At 49.2% G+C, this 18,269-nt stretch overlaps 1 protein-coding gene across 1 annotated transcript in view; it reads left to right on the forward strand.

Annotated features, from left to right (window-relative positions):
* LOC102387626 (NACHT, LRR and PYD domains-containing protein 3-like) overlaps positions 1-14,333 on the forward strand; it is a 49,871-nt gene extending 35,538 nt beyond the window's left edge. The window contains exons 5-8 of the mRNA XM_025215116.1: positions 1,674-1,844; positions 5,392-5,565; positions 7,880-8,050; positions 10,213-14,333. Of these exons, the coding sequence (XP_025070901.1) occupies positions 1,674-1,844; positions 5,392-5,565; positions 7,880-8,050; positions 10,213-10,234 (538 nt within the window). The 3' untranslated portion in view covers positions 10,235-14,333. The remainder of the gene's footprint in view (positions 1-1,673; positions 1,845-5,391; positions 5,566-7,879; positions 8,051-10,212) is intronic.
* The last annotated feature ends 3,936 nt before the right edge of the window (positions 14,334-18,269 follow it).

Raw genomic sequence — 18,269 nt, forward strand, 5'->3', positions numbered from 1 at the left:
GTGACAAAAGTGTACAAATCATGGGACTTGGTTCTCATGGGAGACTGTATTTATCTTGACACCTACTTGGAGGGAAATGCAGCAGTGCACAAGCAGTCCAGGAAATTCCTGCAATGTGTTGTGGATAACTTTTTTATTTAGATGGCAGAGAGGCCAATATGTGGGGAGCTGTTCCTCACCTACTGCTCATAAATAGGGAGGAATTGGTTGAGAATGTGCAGGTGGAAAGTAACTTGGGTGACAGTGGCCACAAAATGGTAGAGTTCAAGATCATAAGGGGAAGAAGGAAGGAGAGAAGCAGAATAAGGACACTAGACCTCAGAAAAGCAGACTTTAAGAAACTTAGGGACTCGGTTAGCAGGATCCCTTGGGAAGCAAGTATGAGGAGAAAAGGAGTCCAGAGGAGGCCATGTTAAGGGTACAGGAGCAAGCTATTCTGATGAAGCAGAAGAATGGGAGGTGCAACAGGAGACCAACCTGGCTAGATAACAATCTCTTCAAGGAGCTGAAACTCAAAAAGGAATCCTAGAAAAAGCAGAAGCTTGATTATAGTATTAGGGAAGAGTATGAGAGTATCCCACAAACATGCAGGGAAGAACTTAGGAGTGTCAAGGCACAATATGCCATGCATCAGGCAAGAGACATAAAAGTCACAGAAAGGGATTCTAAGGGATGTCAAAAGTAAAAAGATGAGAGGAACCTTAGATCCATTATGGAAAGCAGAAGACAATTTAATTATAGATGATACCTTATCTCAGTTTTCACAAAAAGGGGCAGCTACAAAATGTCAAGTGCAATTGGCAGCAGAGACAGGAAAGGAGACAGCCTAGAGGAATGATGGAGCAGGTTAGAGATTACTTAAAGAAGGTAGATGCTTTCAGGTCATCAGGGCTAGATGAGATGCACTGGAGGTTCTGAAGGCTGAAGTAACTTCAGAAATGCTGTCCATCCTCTCTGAGAATTTATGGAGGTCAGGCAAGGTCCTGAATGATTGGAAAAGGGCAAATATAGTGCCCATCTTTAAGAAAGGCAAGAGAGACGATCCAGGGGACCACCAGAGTCACACTGACTTCAATACTCAGAAAAATCCTGGGGCCAAGTTCTCAAGGAGTCCATTGTGAAGTACCTAGATGAGCACAAGATGATAAGGAAGAGCCAGCGTAGATTCACTGAGAGCAAGTCATGCCTGACCACTCTAATTTCCTGCTATGATAAGGTGATGGGCTCTGTACCTGAGGGGAGAGCAGTGAATGTGATATACCTTGACTTTAGCAAGGCTTTTGATACCATCTCCTGTGACATTCTTATTAATAAGCTAAGGAAATACAGGAATAGATGGAAGTACTGCAAGGCAGATAAACAACTGGTTGATCATGGTCTTCAGTGAGTAGTCCTCAATGGTATGATGTCTATTTTGGAGGTGATGTGAAGTGGGGCCCCTCAGGGCTCTATCCTGGGTCCAGTAAAGTTAATTTCTTCATTAATGGTTTGGATGATGGGATCAAGTGCTTGCTTAGCTAATTTGTGGGTGGCTCTTCTCACTCTAAATCTCAGAGATCCCTTTTCTCCCGAAACTTGTGTCCACTCTGCTACTATCCCCTTTTAAGCCTTCACCTCTGTGGAAAGGTCCGGTTTGCAATAATTGCTCTTCTCTTCTTTTCTGTCCCCTGCAGGTTGTGGCGTTGCCAACTCACAGCTACTTGCTGTGGGGATCTTGCCACTGTTCTCAGAGTCAAACACAACCTGACAGAGCTGGAACTGGGTGGTAATTACCTGGGTGATGCTGGAGTACGAGAGCTGCGTAGGGGACTGAATCATTCAAACTGCAAGTTACAGAGACTAGGGTAAGTAACATTTGGCTTCTTCCTTGCGTTTACTAAGGGCCTGCACATAAAGCATTTGACAGGGTGGTCTGCTCCCTGGGCCCCCTGCCATGCTGGTTTGTAGTCCAGTGTCTGCTCCAAAACTTACTCCTACTGCAGTCCTCTTGCTGACACATGAATCATGATCAAGTGGATGTTTTATACATAGATAGTGGGCCAAGTAGTGGTAGAAATAATGTATCAGTCTTAATTTCAGGCATTGGAGCATTATATATTGCAACTAATTGTCCCAACCGTGGTCAAGTACCCATTGTGTTGCATATATGTGGTGAGGCACAGTTCCTTCTATGATATGGCCTAAACCCACAGGACAGGCATTGTGGGGAGCAAAAGAAAACATGTAATCCCCTTGTGCCAGAAGTGGAGAGTGGCCACAAAAAGTGAGTGACATGGCAAAGGTCAGACAGGGACTCTGTGTCAGAGGCAGGAATTAGCCCTCAGGTATCTTGGGTCCTGATGCAATGGTCTAATCACAACCCATCTTTTCTTCGAGGCATGTGCTCAGAGTCGCACTAATTCCTGGGGTTTGGCACACACTATGTAGGAGTGAATGAGCAGAGTAGTACCTCATGATGGTGCTGCCAGGCTTTGGTGTAGAGATGTCCTGCCTCTTCCCTTTTGTATTAACATTTTTCTTTTGCTCAAAAGGTGTCCCTCTGTACTGCCTCTCCCTGCTGCTGCCCGAGTGCCTATTCTTACTCCATGGTCAGCAAAAGCTAAACCATAGTAGCTCAGCCCTATTTTGTTGATGGGAAGTTACCACAGTTTAGCTTCTATATAGTGTGGGATAGTAGCAGGCATATAGTCAGTTACTTCAAACCCACTGTTCATGATCATGTTCAAAACAGAGGAGTGCTGGGAATCATACAGGAGTAACTGGATGACCCTGGGGCCTGGAGTAACAGAAATGCAATGAAATTTAACAACACGAAGTGCAAGGTCATGAATTGGGAAGATTAAGAAGCTGGGAGTGCACCAGTGGGAAATGGAGGAGGTGATAACACTGCATATATTTTAGTAGATCACAGGATAACCAAGAGCCTCTAGTCTGATATAGCAGTGAAAAAGCAACTGGGGTCCTAATGCTGTATCAGGCAAATGTTTTAAGAAACAAGAACATATTAATGCCATTTTACACTGCTTTAATGAGACCCCATCTAGAATATGATGAATAATTCCTGTAATCTGTATTTAAGAAAGTGAATTTCAGACTTGGACAGATGAGAGGGGGACTACTAGGATGGTTGGAGAAAGGAAATACCTTTGTTACAAATGGAGGAGGTTGTTTTATTTGACCTAAGGAAGCAAAAAATGAGGGAGGGAATATTGCTGCTCTTTTTAAATACATCAGGCAAACAAATATTGGGCAGGAAGAAGGACTGCTTAAGCTATCAGCTAAGAAAAAATGGGTACATAACTCCTGTAACAAGTGGGCCTTCCCAGGGCCAGTCAGACATTGCCCCGCCCACCTGTTTCTGGGCTAACCACCTGCCTCACCTTGTTGGAAAATGATTAAGATATTACACTAGCAGGAGGTGGCCCATTTTCCCACCCAGATGCCAGGGGGCGCTATCTGCAGCTCCATTTCTCCCCTACACCGCAGCCCAAGCCTCGCAGGTGTTCCCTCCAGCTAGTTAGCACTGGGAGGCGAGCTCCAGAGTCTCACCGGGACTCACTTCCCACCAGAGCTCCTGGTCCCAGCACCCTCACACTGGGTTTACTCTGTACATGCACACACAGTAACATACACCAGACTCCAGGCCCACACACTGGGCTCCAAGGCCTCCTCTGGGATCGGGACTCCAAGCCCTATCCCCAAGCCCTCCCTAGGCAATCCCCTTATCCCTGGCCCCAGGAGCTTCCTTAACAGTTCCCCAAGGCTCAGCCCCCCCCTCCCAAGCTTCATACTGGCTCCTTTATGCAGCCTCAGACCTCCACCACAGAGACTGGGTGCTGCCACAGCTCCCTCCACCAACCTGGGCCTTGTCTCAGCGCTCCACCGTGAGCCTGGGCCCCCCCTTGCTCAGTCTCACCCACCAGGGATGTGGGAGCTGGGGTTATTAAGGCCCCCCAACCCACCTTTTCCTGGGGCAGTAATTGGCCTGGTATTTCTTGGGGGCTCCCACACCACTGAGAGCCCCACCAGGCCACCCACTCCCAGCAGAGTGCAGTTTTAGGTCATGCCCAGGACTAAGAGCCTCCTAGCCATCCCCTACAGCCCCTTCCCTTACCTCCTGGTTGTTCCACCTGTAGCTCAGCCAGGCAATGTTTCTGCCTAGTCTGGCAGTAGCAAACTGCAGCCTTTATATACTAGCTTCTCAAAATGGCTGCCACCATCAGGCACGTGGTAGCTGCCCGACTGCCCTTAAAGTGGCAGGCACCAACAGTGCTCTCCCGCAACTCCCCATGAATGAATTTTGGCTGGAAATAAGGAGAAGGTCTCTACCTATCTACAGCTTTCTCATGGGTGTTTGTCTACTCATGAGTCCTCCCTCGCTCATCTCTCTCTTCTGTCCATTTTACTGTTCTCCTCTGAGCATCTCCCTTCCTGCCCCGTAGTGGGGCTTTCGTTAGAATCTTAAACCCATGTCTTCCAACTGAGAGCTAGTCATTTTTTGGAATTTGGAGACCTCTCTCCATTCCCTTTTACTACACTTTCTTGGGCACTTATGCTCCTGATGGTGGTCCTGCATTTCCCCTCCCTACTATGTGGTCTCTTGGTCTTTAAGGAGAACGTCTCTGCCTTTTCAATTTTATAAATCTTGTGGGATCGTCTCTCCCTTGGGGATCCCCCTTGCCCTGGGGCTCTTTTTCCCATTTCTCTCCCTGTTTGATCCCTGATCCTAGTGGAAATGTGGGTGTGATGCTGCCTATGATCTGCCTGGTGGCTACTCTCTTCAGGCCTGATGGTCTGAGCTGGAAGCTGACAGGCTACTGGGAGAGACAGAGCCAGGAGACAGCTCTGTTCTGCAGGCAGCAGTAGAGCTAGTGTCAAACGTGGAGGAGAAGGATGTCCTGGTCCAGCTGCCAGGAGAAGAAGCTATTGCCACACCCACCCTGCAGCTATGGGCCTGCTCTGCCTGGGTTGTTTTAATCTGGGGGCTGATTGGTGCCAAATCAGCCTGATTTGGGTGAGTGGATTTTAGGGGCCATTCTGAATTGTGTTCAGTCAGTGGAAAAGGCCTGGATTGGTCAGGGAGAAAGTCTCACCCCACTCTTTATTCCGCATTGGTCAATAGCAGGTTTCAGGCTCAAAATATCCGAGTTATTCTCAACATGAATTGGGCAAGAATGAAAGAGAAAATTTGGGGCTCAAACAGGAAGTTGTACCCAGTACTGGTGTGTTATTGGGTGGCAGTGGAATTTGGGATTGGCTCATGGGTTGGACTTCTGGTCAATTCTGACTGATCAGGAAGATGGGCTGGTGGGCAGGGTTATCTGTCAGAACCACTGTGATGAGTCCTGTTCATACCACAATTGCTCTTTTCTGCACATCTCTGTTTTGCAGGTTGCGGTATTGCCACCTTACCCATTCCATCTGTGGGGATCTTAACGCTGTCCTCAGCATCAGCCTGAGCCTTTGTGAGTTGGACCTAGGCCGAAACAAAGACCTGGGAGATGTAGGAGTACAGTTGCTATGTGAGGGATTGCAATATCCAAATTGCAAATTACAGAAACTGGGGTCAGTATCACTTTGTCCTTTTGCATACTTACCAGGGTCCTCTGTGGAAATCAGTGAGCAAGGTGTGTAGCAGGTACCTGAGGTGCACCTAAATCTCTTGCCACCTATAATTCATTATTGGTTAATGGCAGAGGTTTAAGGTTTAAAATGTCTACATAAGTCTCTCTGTTCTTGAGGGCATCAAGCATAAATTGGATGCAGGGAAGAAGTGGCACCTAATGTTGTTTTTCATTGGCATTGCCTTGGACTTAGGACATAGTGCAAGGCAAGACTTCTTGCCCATTCTCAATGCTGAATCCTCAGGCAGAGGGGCTGGTAGTGAAGTGGGGAGGGCTGCATATCAGAACAGCTGGCATGAACTCTGTTCATACTATGATAATTCTTCTTGGCAAGTTGTGGGATTGCCATCTCACTGACACCTGTTGTGGGCATCTTGCTGCTGCTCTTAGAACCAGTCAGAGCCTGACAGAGCTGGAACTGCATGATAATGACCTGGGAGATGCTGCAGCGCAGCAGCTGTGTTCGGCACTGAATCACCCAAACTGCAAGTTACAGAGGCTGTGGTAGGAAATAGCTGGCTTCCTCTGTGCAGTCACCCTATCCTATCTGGAAAGCACTGGACAGGGTTATGTGCCTGGTACCTGATGTTGACTTCCCCTACAACATGGAGAATCTGAGAGTCAATTTCTTACAACATGTACCCAGCTTGGGGCCTTTGGAAAATGAGTAAAAGAGGTCCCAACCAAGAGCACTGACTCTTCATTAATGAGTACTTGATGGGGCCAAGTTCAGACTAGACAAGGTGCGGTTGGGGGCGGGGAGCAGGGGGCGGCACAGTGTGGTCTAGTGGATAGGATGCTGGTCTGTCATTCAGGGGATTTAGTCCAGTGACCCTGGACTGGTCACTCATTTTCAAGGGGGCTTTTGATGCTGCATAACAGCATGCCACATTCCTGGAGGGGCAAGCTTAGTCACTGAGATAATGTGCCCAAATATACTGCTGTAAAAGGGGCCCTTTTCTGGGATTCACTGGGAATCCCGTTATTGTCCAAGGATTTTAAATCTCATCTCCAGCCTTTGTTAATGTGTCTGGGCCTTATTACACATTACACTGAGCTGCTCAAATGTTGATTGGTGTTAGTGCTACCTTGAGTTTGGAGCAGTTGCAAATTCAGGCCAATGGGGCCCTGGAGGACTGAAAGGGAAGAATCCTCCCCACTCCCATTCTGGGCTTCCCCCCTGCTCGCAGGGGCTCACCCCCACTGCCAGACTGCTGCTCTTCTCTGGTCTAAACCTAGCCCAGGGAGCAGTAGCAGTGGGGGCCAGGCAGGTAGGTTAACTCTTCCCTGTTTGCTCTCCCAAGACAGACAGGGCAAGCAGCCACAAGTCAGCAGGGGAGAGAGAAAGGGCAGGAGGGCAGTGAGCAGAGATCTGGGGTGCTGGGGAGGGCTGGGGGGTATAGGCCCAATCTGGGCTAGTAAACAGGGGCAGGTTGGGTGCTTGTACTAAGGTAGCTTAGAGTGGCTACACCTTAGTGTAACATGAGCTGGGTAACAGATTAGAGATAAGCCTGCCTTGGAGTGGCATAGCTTTGAGCCACCTAATGAATGCTTAAAATTAGTTTCAGGCAGACAATTAGTTGATGTGCAGACAATGCAAGGGCTAAGAGCTCCAGGAGCTCTTAAATTACAGCCCAAAATTACTGTGTAATAAGGTCCTTTGAAACATGGAAGAGAGGAAATCCTCTCTCACACAGCCAGGAAGTCTCTGCCAAGGGCAGAGCCCCCAGTTGTGCTAAACTTCCAGGCTCTGGAGATGGCATCCTGTCATCAACATTGTATGTAGCTATGCATTCAACTGTAAGAAAAATCCCACAGTTTGTCTTACTGTTTGGAAGGGTTTAGATTGCCGCATGCCTGGTCATGGTTCTAGGCACTGGGGAATGCCAGGGGGAGTGAAGTTGTGCCGAATCATTAGTTTTTATTTGCTAATTCAAAGAAGAATAAGATTGCCAACAATGGAAAAGACTTTATAGGTTTTCTTAGCATGTATTGCTGTGATTGTCTAGCCCGTTCCACCCTCCCAACCCTCTGCTTCCCTCTATTCAGCCCCCCTGACCATTACCATGTAAAACATGCAGGGATTGATATGATGGAGCACTTGGAAAGGAATCAACACGGGGATTATAGTCCATAGCCTCCTTCCTGAATAAACAAGCTCTTTCTAAACAGATTCCCTCATCAGTGAGGATCACAGCAGACAGGTAGGAAGCAAACAGTCATTTTTCTATCTTTCTGTGTCTTGTCTCTACTAGGTTGGAGCATTGTGGTCTCACAGCTGGTTGCTGCAGGGAGCTCTCCTCTGTGCTCAGAACCAGCCAGACCCTGACTGAACTGGGTTTGGGGAGGAATGATTTTCATGATTCAGGAGTGCAGTTGCTGTGTCAGGGGCTGAAACATCCCAGCTGCAAACTGCAGAAAATACAGTAAGTAACAGCTGGCTCCCTTTAGTCTGTTCCTGTTAACTGTGGACTGTTGTAATTTTTGTTCTTTCAGCTGGTATCACAGCAGTACTACATATTAATCTGTACTACCTGAAATTTACCTACTGTCTTCAGAAGGAGTGGGAGAGAATCCTACTGTTGTATCTACTTGTCCTATTTTACAAAATAAAAGTGGGATCCCCCAGTGACCCTTCATACACTGTAAATGTCATCCACTTTCATACTAGTATGTGGGTTGTTATTTCCTCTCATTGTGAATGAGAACATAATTGCAGGAGTTTTTCACAGTTTGACTGGAATAACTTGCCTTTGCTCAAATCTTCTGCCACTATCACAAAGACTAATCCCTGGCAATGCCTAACATTTTGATATGGGAATAGGAAAAGGAAAAAAATGTTAAGGGGAAAAGAAAAAGAAATAGAAATGAAAGAGAAAAGAAAAAGCAAAAAAGAAGAAATTGAGCAGCAATAACTGTAAGGTGGCCCATAGGCGGCAGAAGCGGGGCGCTAACCGGGCTCACCCCCCACAAATGCAGGAAGCAGGTAGGGCCTTAGGGCAACCCAGCCACAGGCTGCTGCAGCAGGGGGGGACAGGCACGCTCACACACATACCCTGCGCAGCCACGATCACAGCCGGCTGAGCAGGCAGGTTAGTTTCTTTCTGTTTTCTTTACCTGGCCTTGGGGGGGGCACAGATCGAGACCCCCACAGTGCAGGAGTCAGTGGGGTAGGGGCGGGGGCAAATGATTTGCCCCTGCTCTGCTCCCTGCTGCACTGTGGGGATTGCCCCATGACCTAGGGTTTGCCCCATGACCCATTCATGGGTCTAGGCTGGGTTGTGGGGCAATCGGAGCTTGGTGGCTGGTCCAGAGGTGCAGGCAGGTGGCTCCCACCACTGCGTGCACTGTGAGGGAGCCAGGGGAGGGGGGCCACATTTTCCCCCCACTTGGCTTCCCCACACTGCGCCCCTGGATGACCTGCCAGGCTCTGATTGCCCCATGACCTGGCCCGACCAGGGCCTCATTCACGGTGAATGGGGCCCTAGTAGGACTGGGCGTGGGACAATCAGAGTTCGGTGGCACCTCCAGAGGTGCAGCGCTGGGCAGCCAAGGGGGGGCGGGCACACAGCCCCCTGATCTTTACACGGGGTGCAGACAGGCTGCAGCTGTATGCTGCACTCTGCCTGCTCCATGCCTTACTGCTGCATTTAAAAGCAGCGTGGTGCCACCCGAGTCCCACTGCTGGGCAGGCCGTGCAGCTAGGCACATGGTGCCACACTACGCTGCTTTCAGAGGTGGCAGCGAGGCAAGGAGCAGACAGCGCACCTTGCAGCTGCAGCCCACCCGTGCCCTGTGCAAAGATCAGGGGGCCACGTGCCACCTCCTTGGATGCTTGGTGCTACACCTCTGTAGGAGCTGCCGGCTATGCTGGGCTCTTCCTGGGGACGATGTGGGGTGGGCATGCACTCAGCCCCCCCCCCCAATTTTTTTTTCTCCCTCCGCCTATGAAGTGGACACTCTTTTTGGGCAGCCCAGTTTCTCTGTCCTCCTCAGCCTGCCCATCTCTTCAGGCTTCATTGTTGAAAACACTAGCAGGCCCAGTTATCTTGGTAGATCCAGTTTGCTGTTTGGCAACAATCCCAGGTGGCTGTGAATGATTGCAAAGCTCTTTGTTTGACCAAACTCCCAAAGTGTCAGGTGAAATGCTGTTTCAGACCAGCATAAATACTGAGCTAAGAGGTCACAGAGGTCTCTTAGAGCTACCCTTGGCTCTTTTGGACCACTGAGTATCCCCATAGAGTGGGACTGTCTGTATAAGTGCTGACCCCATGGGTAAGGGCTGCACAATTCAACTCTTCAGACAGAGGAAAGAATTTCTCTCCCCTTCAGTGCTTACTGAATGTGGAGAGAACAGAAAAGGTTCTGGGTTAGACCAATTAATCTCATTTTTCTCACATGAAAAGCCCCTGCTGGAAGTGAGATTTGCCAGGCAGGGAGTGAAGGTGACAAAAATACTGAGGGGTCTGACACCAGGGCAACATCACTATGGTGTGTTATGTGTTGTACTTCATGGGGACAGGGCTTTCATGGGTGATACTATAGAGAAAGGTGCCTTTTCCCTTTACTTCTCTTATTTTCCCAACAGGCTGAACATTTTTGATAAGTAAAGACAAATAGCAAGAGATGGAGTCTGTGAAAGAGCTACAACCTGACTTGGTCATAGAATAGACCTGAATCGGATCTTTTTCACCTGCATGCCTCAGGGCTGGGTGCTCACCTACAAGATGACTTAGTAGCAAGGGGAGTACAGAAGACAGACAACTCCTGTCATCTTTAAGGAGAATTCTGTCCACTCACAGGAACTCCAGCAGCATATTTCAGCTCCTCTGGTAAAGAACTGGTTGCATATTATAGGGCCAACTCTCCTGCTTGGGGACCAGAGGAGTTGGATTTGCCCCATGTTTGGTCTAAGTCTATGGACAGACATAATTTTCTGCCACCTCCAAAAGAGCTGTTATGATGCAACTATTATATCTGCAGGCTCCTGCAATGATACAAGTGAGCTAAATTGCAGCAAATTTATCCTGTGAATGAAACGGTGTGAAGACTGCAATGACTCTGCTACAGTTGTATTGTTAGTAGTTACAGGGCACATCTACATATTCATTAATGCACCTTAGATATTGCGCATTTAGAGTAGTACTTCCTTTATAAAGTACTAACTAAATGTGCAGTAGTGACAGCTCATGGTTATTTAGTGATGTTTGCTGCGCATTAGCCTAATAACAGCACGCAGTAAGCTATTACCATGGTTTTTACCATGACATGCTACTACGCAGTGGTATTAGGTTAATGCGCAGTAAACATCTCGTGTAGATGCGCTCACAGTGTCCAATTATTTAATATCCAATATAATTGTTATATCTGCCTTTCCTTGGAGATATGGTAGCTCAGTGGGGCCAACTTTTTTGCCAGGCATGTCATAAAGTAAGCCCTGCACACTCGCTGAGTGCCATCCCAATTCCCATTCTGTTTTCTGCTCCCTGCTCCTTGCTTCCTAATCCCTGCCCTCATGTTCCCTGCTCTCTCTCAGATCTGCTGCATGTCACACGCAGATAGTCATAGTAATAGAGAATTCAGGCTGGAAGGGGCCTCTATAGGCCATTTAGTCCAACCCTCTGCCTGAGGCAGGGTCATCCCTATCCAAACCATCCCATACAACCATAATCTAAACTCTACATAAGACTATCCTCAGCCCTGACACAACATAGACCTAACGCCTTAACCTGCCACAGGTAAAGCAGGGGAACCACAGCAGCCAGTGTCCTGCTTGTGTAAAATGTTATCTGTGGACTCATGGACCATCTCGAACCAGCTGGCAGTGTCTGTTCTGTTAGCTGGCCAAGTGGTGGCCCAGGAGGAGTTATGTTGTGGCCCCTGGGCTCCTATGTGACTGCTGCTCCCCCCATCACTCCAGAGTCTCCAGCCGTCCTTCCTTCAGTGTTGCTTCCTTCCATCACCCCAGGGGGCAGGGCACTGCACAGGGAGTTGAGGGTGAATCCAGGGCTGCATGTGGGTCAGGGGAGCACCGTGCCTCCACGATGTAGTGGTAGGTAGGTGCCTGCACAGGCATGAAGTGCAGTGGCTGTGAGGGGAAGCGGGGTGGGGCATAGTGCAGCAGGGCTTGGGGAAGAGGGTTGGAAGAAGTGTCCGTGTGGCATGCACCTTGGTGGCCCATGCCTTGCATACAATCCTTGGGGCATGTGGCTCTCAGGCGCATAAACACCTGCCATGTGTCTTTTACAATACGCTACACTGGTGATGCGTAGGCAGAGCATGCGGATGCACATGCACCCCCTGAAATTGGTGGTGCACCTCCCAAAAGAAGAGCTACCGACACTGTCAACAGTGCCTGCAGGTGGTCACTGCTCGCCACCCCCACCTTTGCTGCCACCACCGACACTGCTGGTGGCATTTGCAGTCGGTTGCTGATCACTGGTCAGCACTAGCCACCCCCCCAACACCTCCATGGCTGCCTGAGGGAGCTCCCCACTCACCGCCACCGTGCCTCCGGCGCTGCCACCACTGCTTGCAGGTGCTTGCTGTGTCCCCCAGCCTCCCAGGGCACGCATCATTCATGATATGCTATGTGCTTTCTTACACGCATGCGGATTTTGTTTGGGGGGGGGTTGTTTTCCATAGTTGCTCAATTGGTGAAAACAGTTTGCCATTTCTAACAACCGCTTATCCCAGTTGTACATTTCTGTTCTGCTGGTGTCCAGCAAAAATCCTGGAACAAGAAACATTGTCTCATCACCTTGTGGAAGCACAGTAGGGGGTGCTACTACATAGAGTCAACTGCCTCACTGTGCCAGGTCCAAAAACCTTGCTTCGAGTCTTCCACAGGGTGCCTACAGCTGGCTAGCCTGCTTCCTGGGGAACACCCGCAAGCTTGGGGTAATGCTGCCACCACCCGGGCACTGGTCTCCGTTAGAGCTCTGTGTAGCCCAGGGCACACACAAACTGTGAAACTTGGGGATGCTTTGCCCACAGTAGTATTTTTGGGTGCCTCCTACAGCCTGAAGCATCCCAAGATAACCTCAGGTAGGACTGAGGGAACATAAACAGACAAGCTCAGCTGGCAAAGCTGAGAACAAAAAAAAGTTTCTGCCCCCTCCACAGTGAAACAGCAAGACAGGCTGTAACCTGATACCTTTATTGATGGGGGTGGGATGGGGGTAGAACAAGGAAGTCAGAATACACTTTGAGCAAACATAATCAATCAGAGTCTTATTCAGTCATGGACTTAATAAAAACGCATCTGGCCTAGACATAAATCCTAACTCCTGGCTAATTTCCAAGTCTTTACTTACAGAGAATCATCCAATCAGCCACTTGGAGGCACTTTGCTTGTTGCATTTCAAAATACCTGCTGGACAAAGAACGAGTTCCCCCCTCCCCTCAGGAATTTATCTGGCCAAGTCACCTGGTTGACCATCCTGAACCAAAAAGAAAGCAAGTGAGAGAGAGGGTTCTACCTGGAATGACCCAAGTGAGAGGCAGAGAGAGGGGGATTTCTTCACACACCTCACTTGTATCACATATAGCTCTTTCATTAATGCAATGGGAAATTGTGTTTGCTGTTCCCCTCCCTCCTGACAGCATCACATTGATGTCACACACTGATTTTGCATAACCACCACATCCTTCTTGGAACTACAGCTTCCGTAACAGTTACCCCACACACCCCATTCTATATTTGTGCATTTGTTTTTAATTCCCTATGTGCAGAATCCCATCCTTGTCTTTGGGCAATGAAATTAAATGCAACAATATGCTGAAATGTCACCTAGTCCAGGAGGACCTGCCTCATTCTCTAAGCTTCACCAGTGATTGGAGCTGGCTTCCACATATGCATGGTGTTCCCATTTTCTGGTTTTACTACCTGCTCAATAGATCTAAGCCAGTGTACACTCACTGGGGACAGGGATGCATCACCCACTGCCAGCCCTGCAGCTGACAATGCTGCCACCACTGCTGTGAGCCTTGTGGCAGTGGTGGCAGCAATGTCAGCTGCAGGGCTTGTAGCAGGGAGAACATTGCTCCCTCTCACCCCCTGCTATGAGGCTCCTTGGCTGTGAGGCTTGCAATGGGAACAGTTTCTTCTGCTGTGGGGCTTATAGTGGAGGCAGCAGGAGGAACTGGGCAGTGAGGAGAACACTGCCCCTCCTGCAAGCCTCATGAGGTGTGGAGCTCACAGTGGTGACAGTGTCCCCCTGCACTGCCCACAGCATGAGCCCTGCAGCTGTCAATGTTCACAGTGGGGGCAGCATTCCCAGTGTTGCCCCCATTGCAAGCCCCACAGCCCACATGATCTATGGGGCTCACAGTGGGGGCAGTGGGGGAATGCTGTACTTGCAGTGAACCTCACCAAGCGCTATCAGCTGTGGGACTCAACCATGGGACCCCATGCAGGGGTTGCTTAGGATCATGATTCTCCCCCCCAGCTCTTCCTAGACTGGCAGTAAGGTGTGATGTGCATGTGTAGCATGGCAAGAGGCACAATTGTGTGGATTGCACATTAGATCCTATTGCACCTTTACCTGCACACACAGAGGGGCCCTGAGGAATGACTTTGCCTGGTTGCTCAGTTACCTCCAGCTGGGGTTGGAGTCAGGGATCTTCATAGCTTCATAGATTGTTAGGGGCTGGAAGGGACCTTGCAGATCATCGGGTCCAGCCCTCCTGCACCAAGCAGGAAAGAACTGGGGTTAGGTGACCCCAGTGAGGTGACTGTCCAGTCTCCTCTTGGAAACCCCCAGGGTAGGTGACTGAACCTCCTCTGGAGGGAGTTTATTCCACAGTCTGGACACCCTGACTGTGAAGGAGTTTTTCCTGGTCTTAAACCTGAAGTGGCCTTCCAGGTGTTTGTATCCATTGGTCTTGATCTTCCCCAGGGGTGCCCTAGTGAACGGTTGTTCAGCAAGCTCCTGATGCACTCCTTGGATATAGCAGTAAGCCGCTACCAAGTTCCCTCTCAACCTGCTCTTCTTTAGGCTAAAGAGGCCCAGGTTCATCAGCCTTTCCTTGTATGGCTTGCCTTGCAAGTCCCTGGTGATATGGGTGGCTCATTTCTGGACCCTCCCAAGTTTTTCCACATCCTTATTGAAGTGCGGTGCCCTCATTACAGAACGTGGTAAGTGTAGGACAAGTTTGGGAATGATGCTCAGAGATAGGGAGGGAACATCCCAAGAACATAGTGTAATTAACTCTATTGAGGTAACTCCATTGAAACCTTCAGGGTTTCCTGCTTTGAAGTCCTGGCACAATGTGTATTGATGGAAGCATCACAGACAAGGTTGTTTTCACTAACAGGCTGTAGTATGCAATTAAAAAATGGGAGAGCAATGGCTGACAGCTGTGATATCAAAACAGACCTACTCTTATATCATCCCAGACTGGCTGGTCCTTCCTTAGTCCGTATTCTCTTGAAAGAAGAGCTTTATAATCTGGATTGCATTTTTCTTGCCACAAAAAAGGAAACGAGAAGGATCATTTGATGGCCCCTTTATCAAGTATGGTCCTTTGCTTGCTGTGTGGAATGAGTAAGTGCCTCTCTGAGGTTGAGTTGACAAGTGAGGATGGAAAGAAGAAGTGGGTAAAGGAAAGATGGGACTGAGGATGAGGAAAACAAATGGAAAAGAATGGATGACAGAGACAGTTTGAACCCTGGGAAACTCCGTGTGTGTCAGGTTGGGCCTAGAAGAGACTGCTTGCTGGTTTTTACCTTAAACTGGGTTTCTGACTTCTCCTTCAGGAGAAAGCAAATGATAGTTATTGCACTTATTTATTTTTTATTTGATTGATATGCCAGGGTGGTTTACAATAAAATAACATAACAGTTTATAAAACAGGAGAACAAACAAAACAACTTAAAAAGCAACTAGACTATCAACAGAAAACAGAACCTGTTCCTCATCAGCCCTATGAGCAAGATCCCAGCCTATCTTTTTTGCTAAATGCCTGCCCAAATAGGAAGGTCTTACAGTGCTTCCAAAACATGTCTGGGCTTGGGCTCTGGTAGGCCTCAAGAGTGGTTAAAGCTGGAGCTTCTAAGATTTATACTCAGCTTGATGGTGCAGCCTAGGGTCTGAGCACTGTGTGGGGATAGAGGAAGTGCCATCTGGACAGTTCAAGAGTATAAATTGACCTATGAAAGGTTCATTCCTGGCCATAAGGTAAATGGTGCTGGTCTCTTATTCCTGCTAAAATAGCAAGGACCCTGTGCCACAGGGTGGCATTTGTTGAGCTCTGACAAACACCTTTCCTGTACTTGCACTCTGTAAGGGGTCCAGAGGATCCGTTGACAGGCCGCACCCTAGATGTTGCTGGAGTACCTTGTGTGTGTAGGCCTCCAGGCTGGGCAACACACTGAACCAGTTACATGTTTGTCTTAAGTTACATCCTAGGTTGTATTCTGCATTCTGTTATTTAAATAGGCCACAGGTACCCATTTCACCCTGGCCATAGCAGCAGGTCCTTGTGCTTATTTTCTGATTGGCTGTTCATTTTATTTTATTTTATTGAATAGGTTATAGACCTTAGGTCCAGCATTATGTAACTGATGCTGATCACTTCCTCCCTCATGTCCTTTTGACAAGGGATTTAGCAGAATTCACAGATTCATTGGAACCTGACGGGCTGTGCCATTGAGTGCTTCTGCTATGGCCTTGACTTTGTAGCCTCTGGGTTGTCAACCATGCACCTCAGTGCCCACATCACTTGAGCCATCATGTTGAGCCCTAAGCTCATATCACTGATAAGTGTGGGGACTTTGTGGGAGGTTAGGCCCTGAGAAAAAGAGATCTCAAACTGCAACAGATCTCAGATTCCCAGCAGAAGGTGAAGCCCCCTCACTTACTTTGCTGCAGCCTGATGGTTTACTGATATCAGGCTGTTGCTGTATTGCTCAAATAAAGGTTTTGTTAAGCCTGGTCCTCAAGAACTCTTCTTCGTCTTCCTGTTCTTCTCATTCCCTTTCTGGGAGGGCAAAAAAGTGGGGTGAGGGAGGGGGGTCGTAACAACCCCTGGCAAATCAGATCTGTAGATGCGTGAGACACTGTTACTGTGGAATCCAGGGAGCCACTTTTACAGTCCACATCAGCATGAAACTCCACTCTTGCTGCTGCCCTACCAACTTCGGACTGGATTGGGGGTGCACCCTGCTGCAGGTTCAGCACAAAAGGCACAGCAGAAGGAAGCAAACACTGTATAAAGACAGTTTGCATTAATCTCAAATGCTCAGATTGTTTACTGGTTTTTAGATAGTTAGGCATATCAGCAGGGTTTGTGGCTTGAGACTTGGATACCCAGCCACTTAAGGTTTGGGGTTTGTACTCAGATACCAGGCCACTTAAAGGAAAATAAGGTGAGGGCACTATCCTGGTCTCTCTAGTCCAAGATTCTAGGCACCTGGGTTTGTCCACCACTGTCAATATGAATCATTTCTGGTTTCTCTTCAGGGAACTAGAACCTAGGGAAGGCCTGGAGGAGACCAGGAAAAAGAGGGCCAGGAGGCAGTCCAGGATTTCTTCCAGGAGCTGAGCATGCATTTGCCAGCAATCTCAGCCTTGCAGGCGTCCTCACTTCTACCACCTGAAGACACAGAAGCCTCTGGTCCTGCCCCTGTCTGTTTCCCAGGAGACCTGCAGCAACCACCACCTACCATACCCACTTCCCACGAGCCTTAAAACACCAAAACACCTGCCCTGCCTGTCTCCTGGGAGCTTTCCTGCTGGAACCCCTTCCCGAGAGCTCTACAGGACCACAGCATCCAGCTGCCAGGTGCCCTGCCTGCCTCCTAGGAGCTCCTCCGGTCAGTGGCCACCATCCTGACAAGGGTTGTGGCACACCATGACTCTGCACCATCTGCCACATGACTCTGTCAAGGTTGGCAGGCTTTGAGATCTTTCTTTCCTGCCTTCCAAAAAGCTTCCTATGCCTGAGGCACTTCTGCTCCTCTGACTGCTACCAAATCCTTCAGAGTGGCACTGCCTGCCCCACCAGTCTCCCCAGGGTTTTGTACTTATGTGACCTCCACCATGCCAGCAGGGATGGACCCCTGTAGCTTCACATTCCCGTCAACCCTGGCATCCTTGAGGTGATGGCTTGGTGCTGCAGGAAGGGAGTGTGGATGAGAGGGAACAGAGCCCACAAGAGTAACAGGCAGGCACCAAGCACTGAGTGACGTCTCCCCACCTTGGTACACCAGTTTGGCAGATCATGCTCCAATAGGAAGAGAAAAGGTGTGCAATCAGGAAGCAGTGCAGATCAAATGCTAGAAGACAAAATTGAGCATGATGTCAACTGCCCCAGGCGGGAGCGGGTGGGGCTTGGCCCCATGCGTAATGTTGCAGGAGCAGCTGTGGGCCAGATGGGGGGTGGGAGCAGAACACACCTGTACCACACTGTATGGACAACTCTGCTGCACATGCCCCTCTCACCCCCCTCACCCCTTCTCTCCCCTCCTCCCCCCTGCACCTCCCTTCACTCTCAGCTGGCTCCTGGGACCTAGTGTGCAGGCAGCCTTCCCCATACACAACTGCACACTAAGCCTGCCACACCAGCAGGGCTGGGGGGAGCCAGGAGCTGGCCCCTGCCCTACCCAAGCAGGTGGCAGCAGTGGGGGGGGCGGCTCCATGC

The sequence above is a fragment of the Alligator sinensis genome, unplaced genomic scaffold (assembly GCF_000455745.1).
Source record: "Alligator sinensis unplaced genomic scaffold, ASM45574v1 scaffold973_1, whole genome shotgun sequence".
In the NCBI taxonomy this organism is placed as follows: Eukaryota; Metazoa; Chordata; order Crocodylia; family Alligatoridae; genus Alligator; species Alligator sinensis.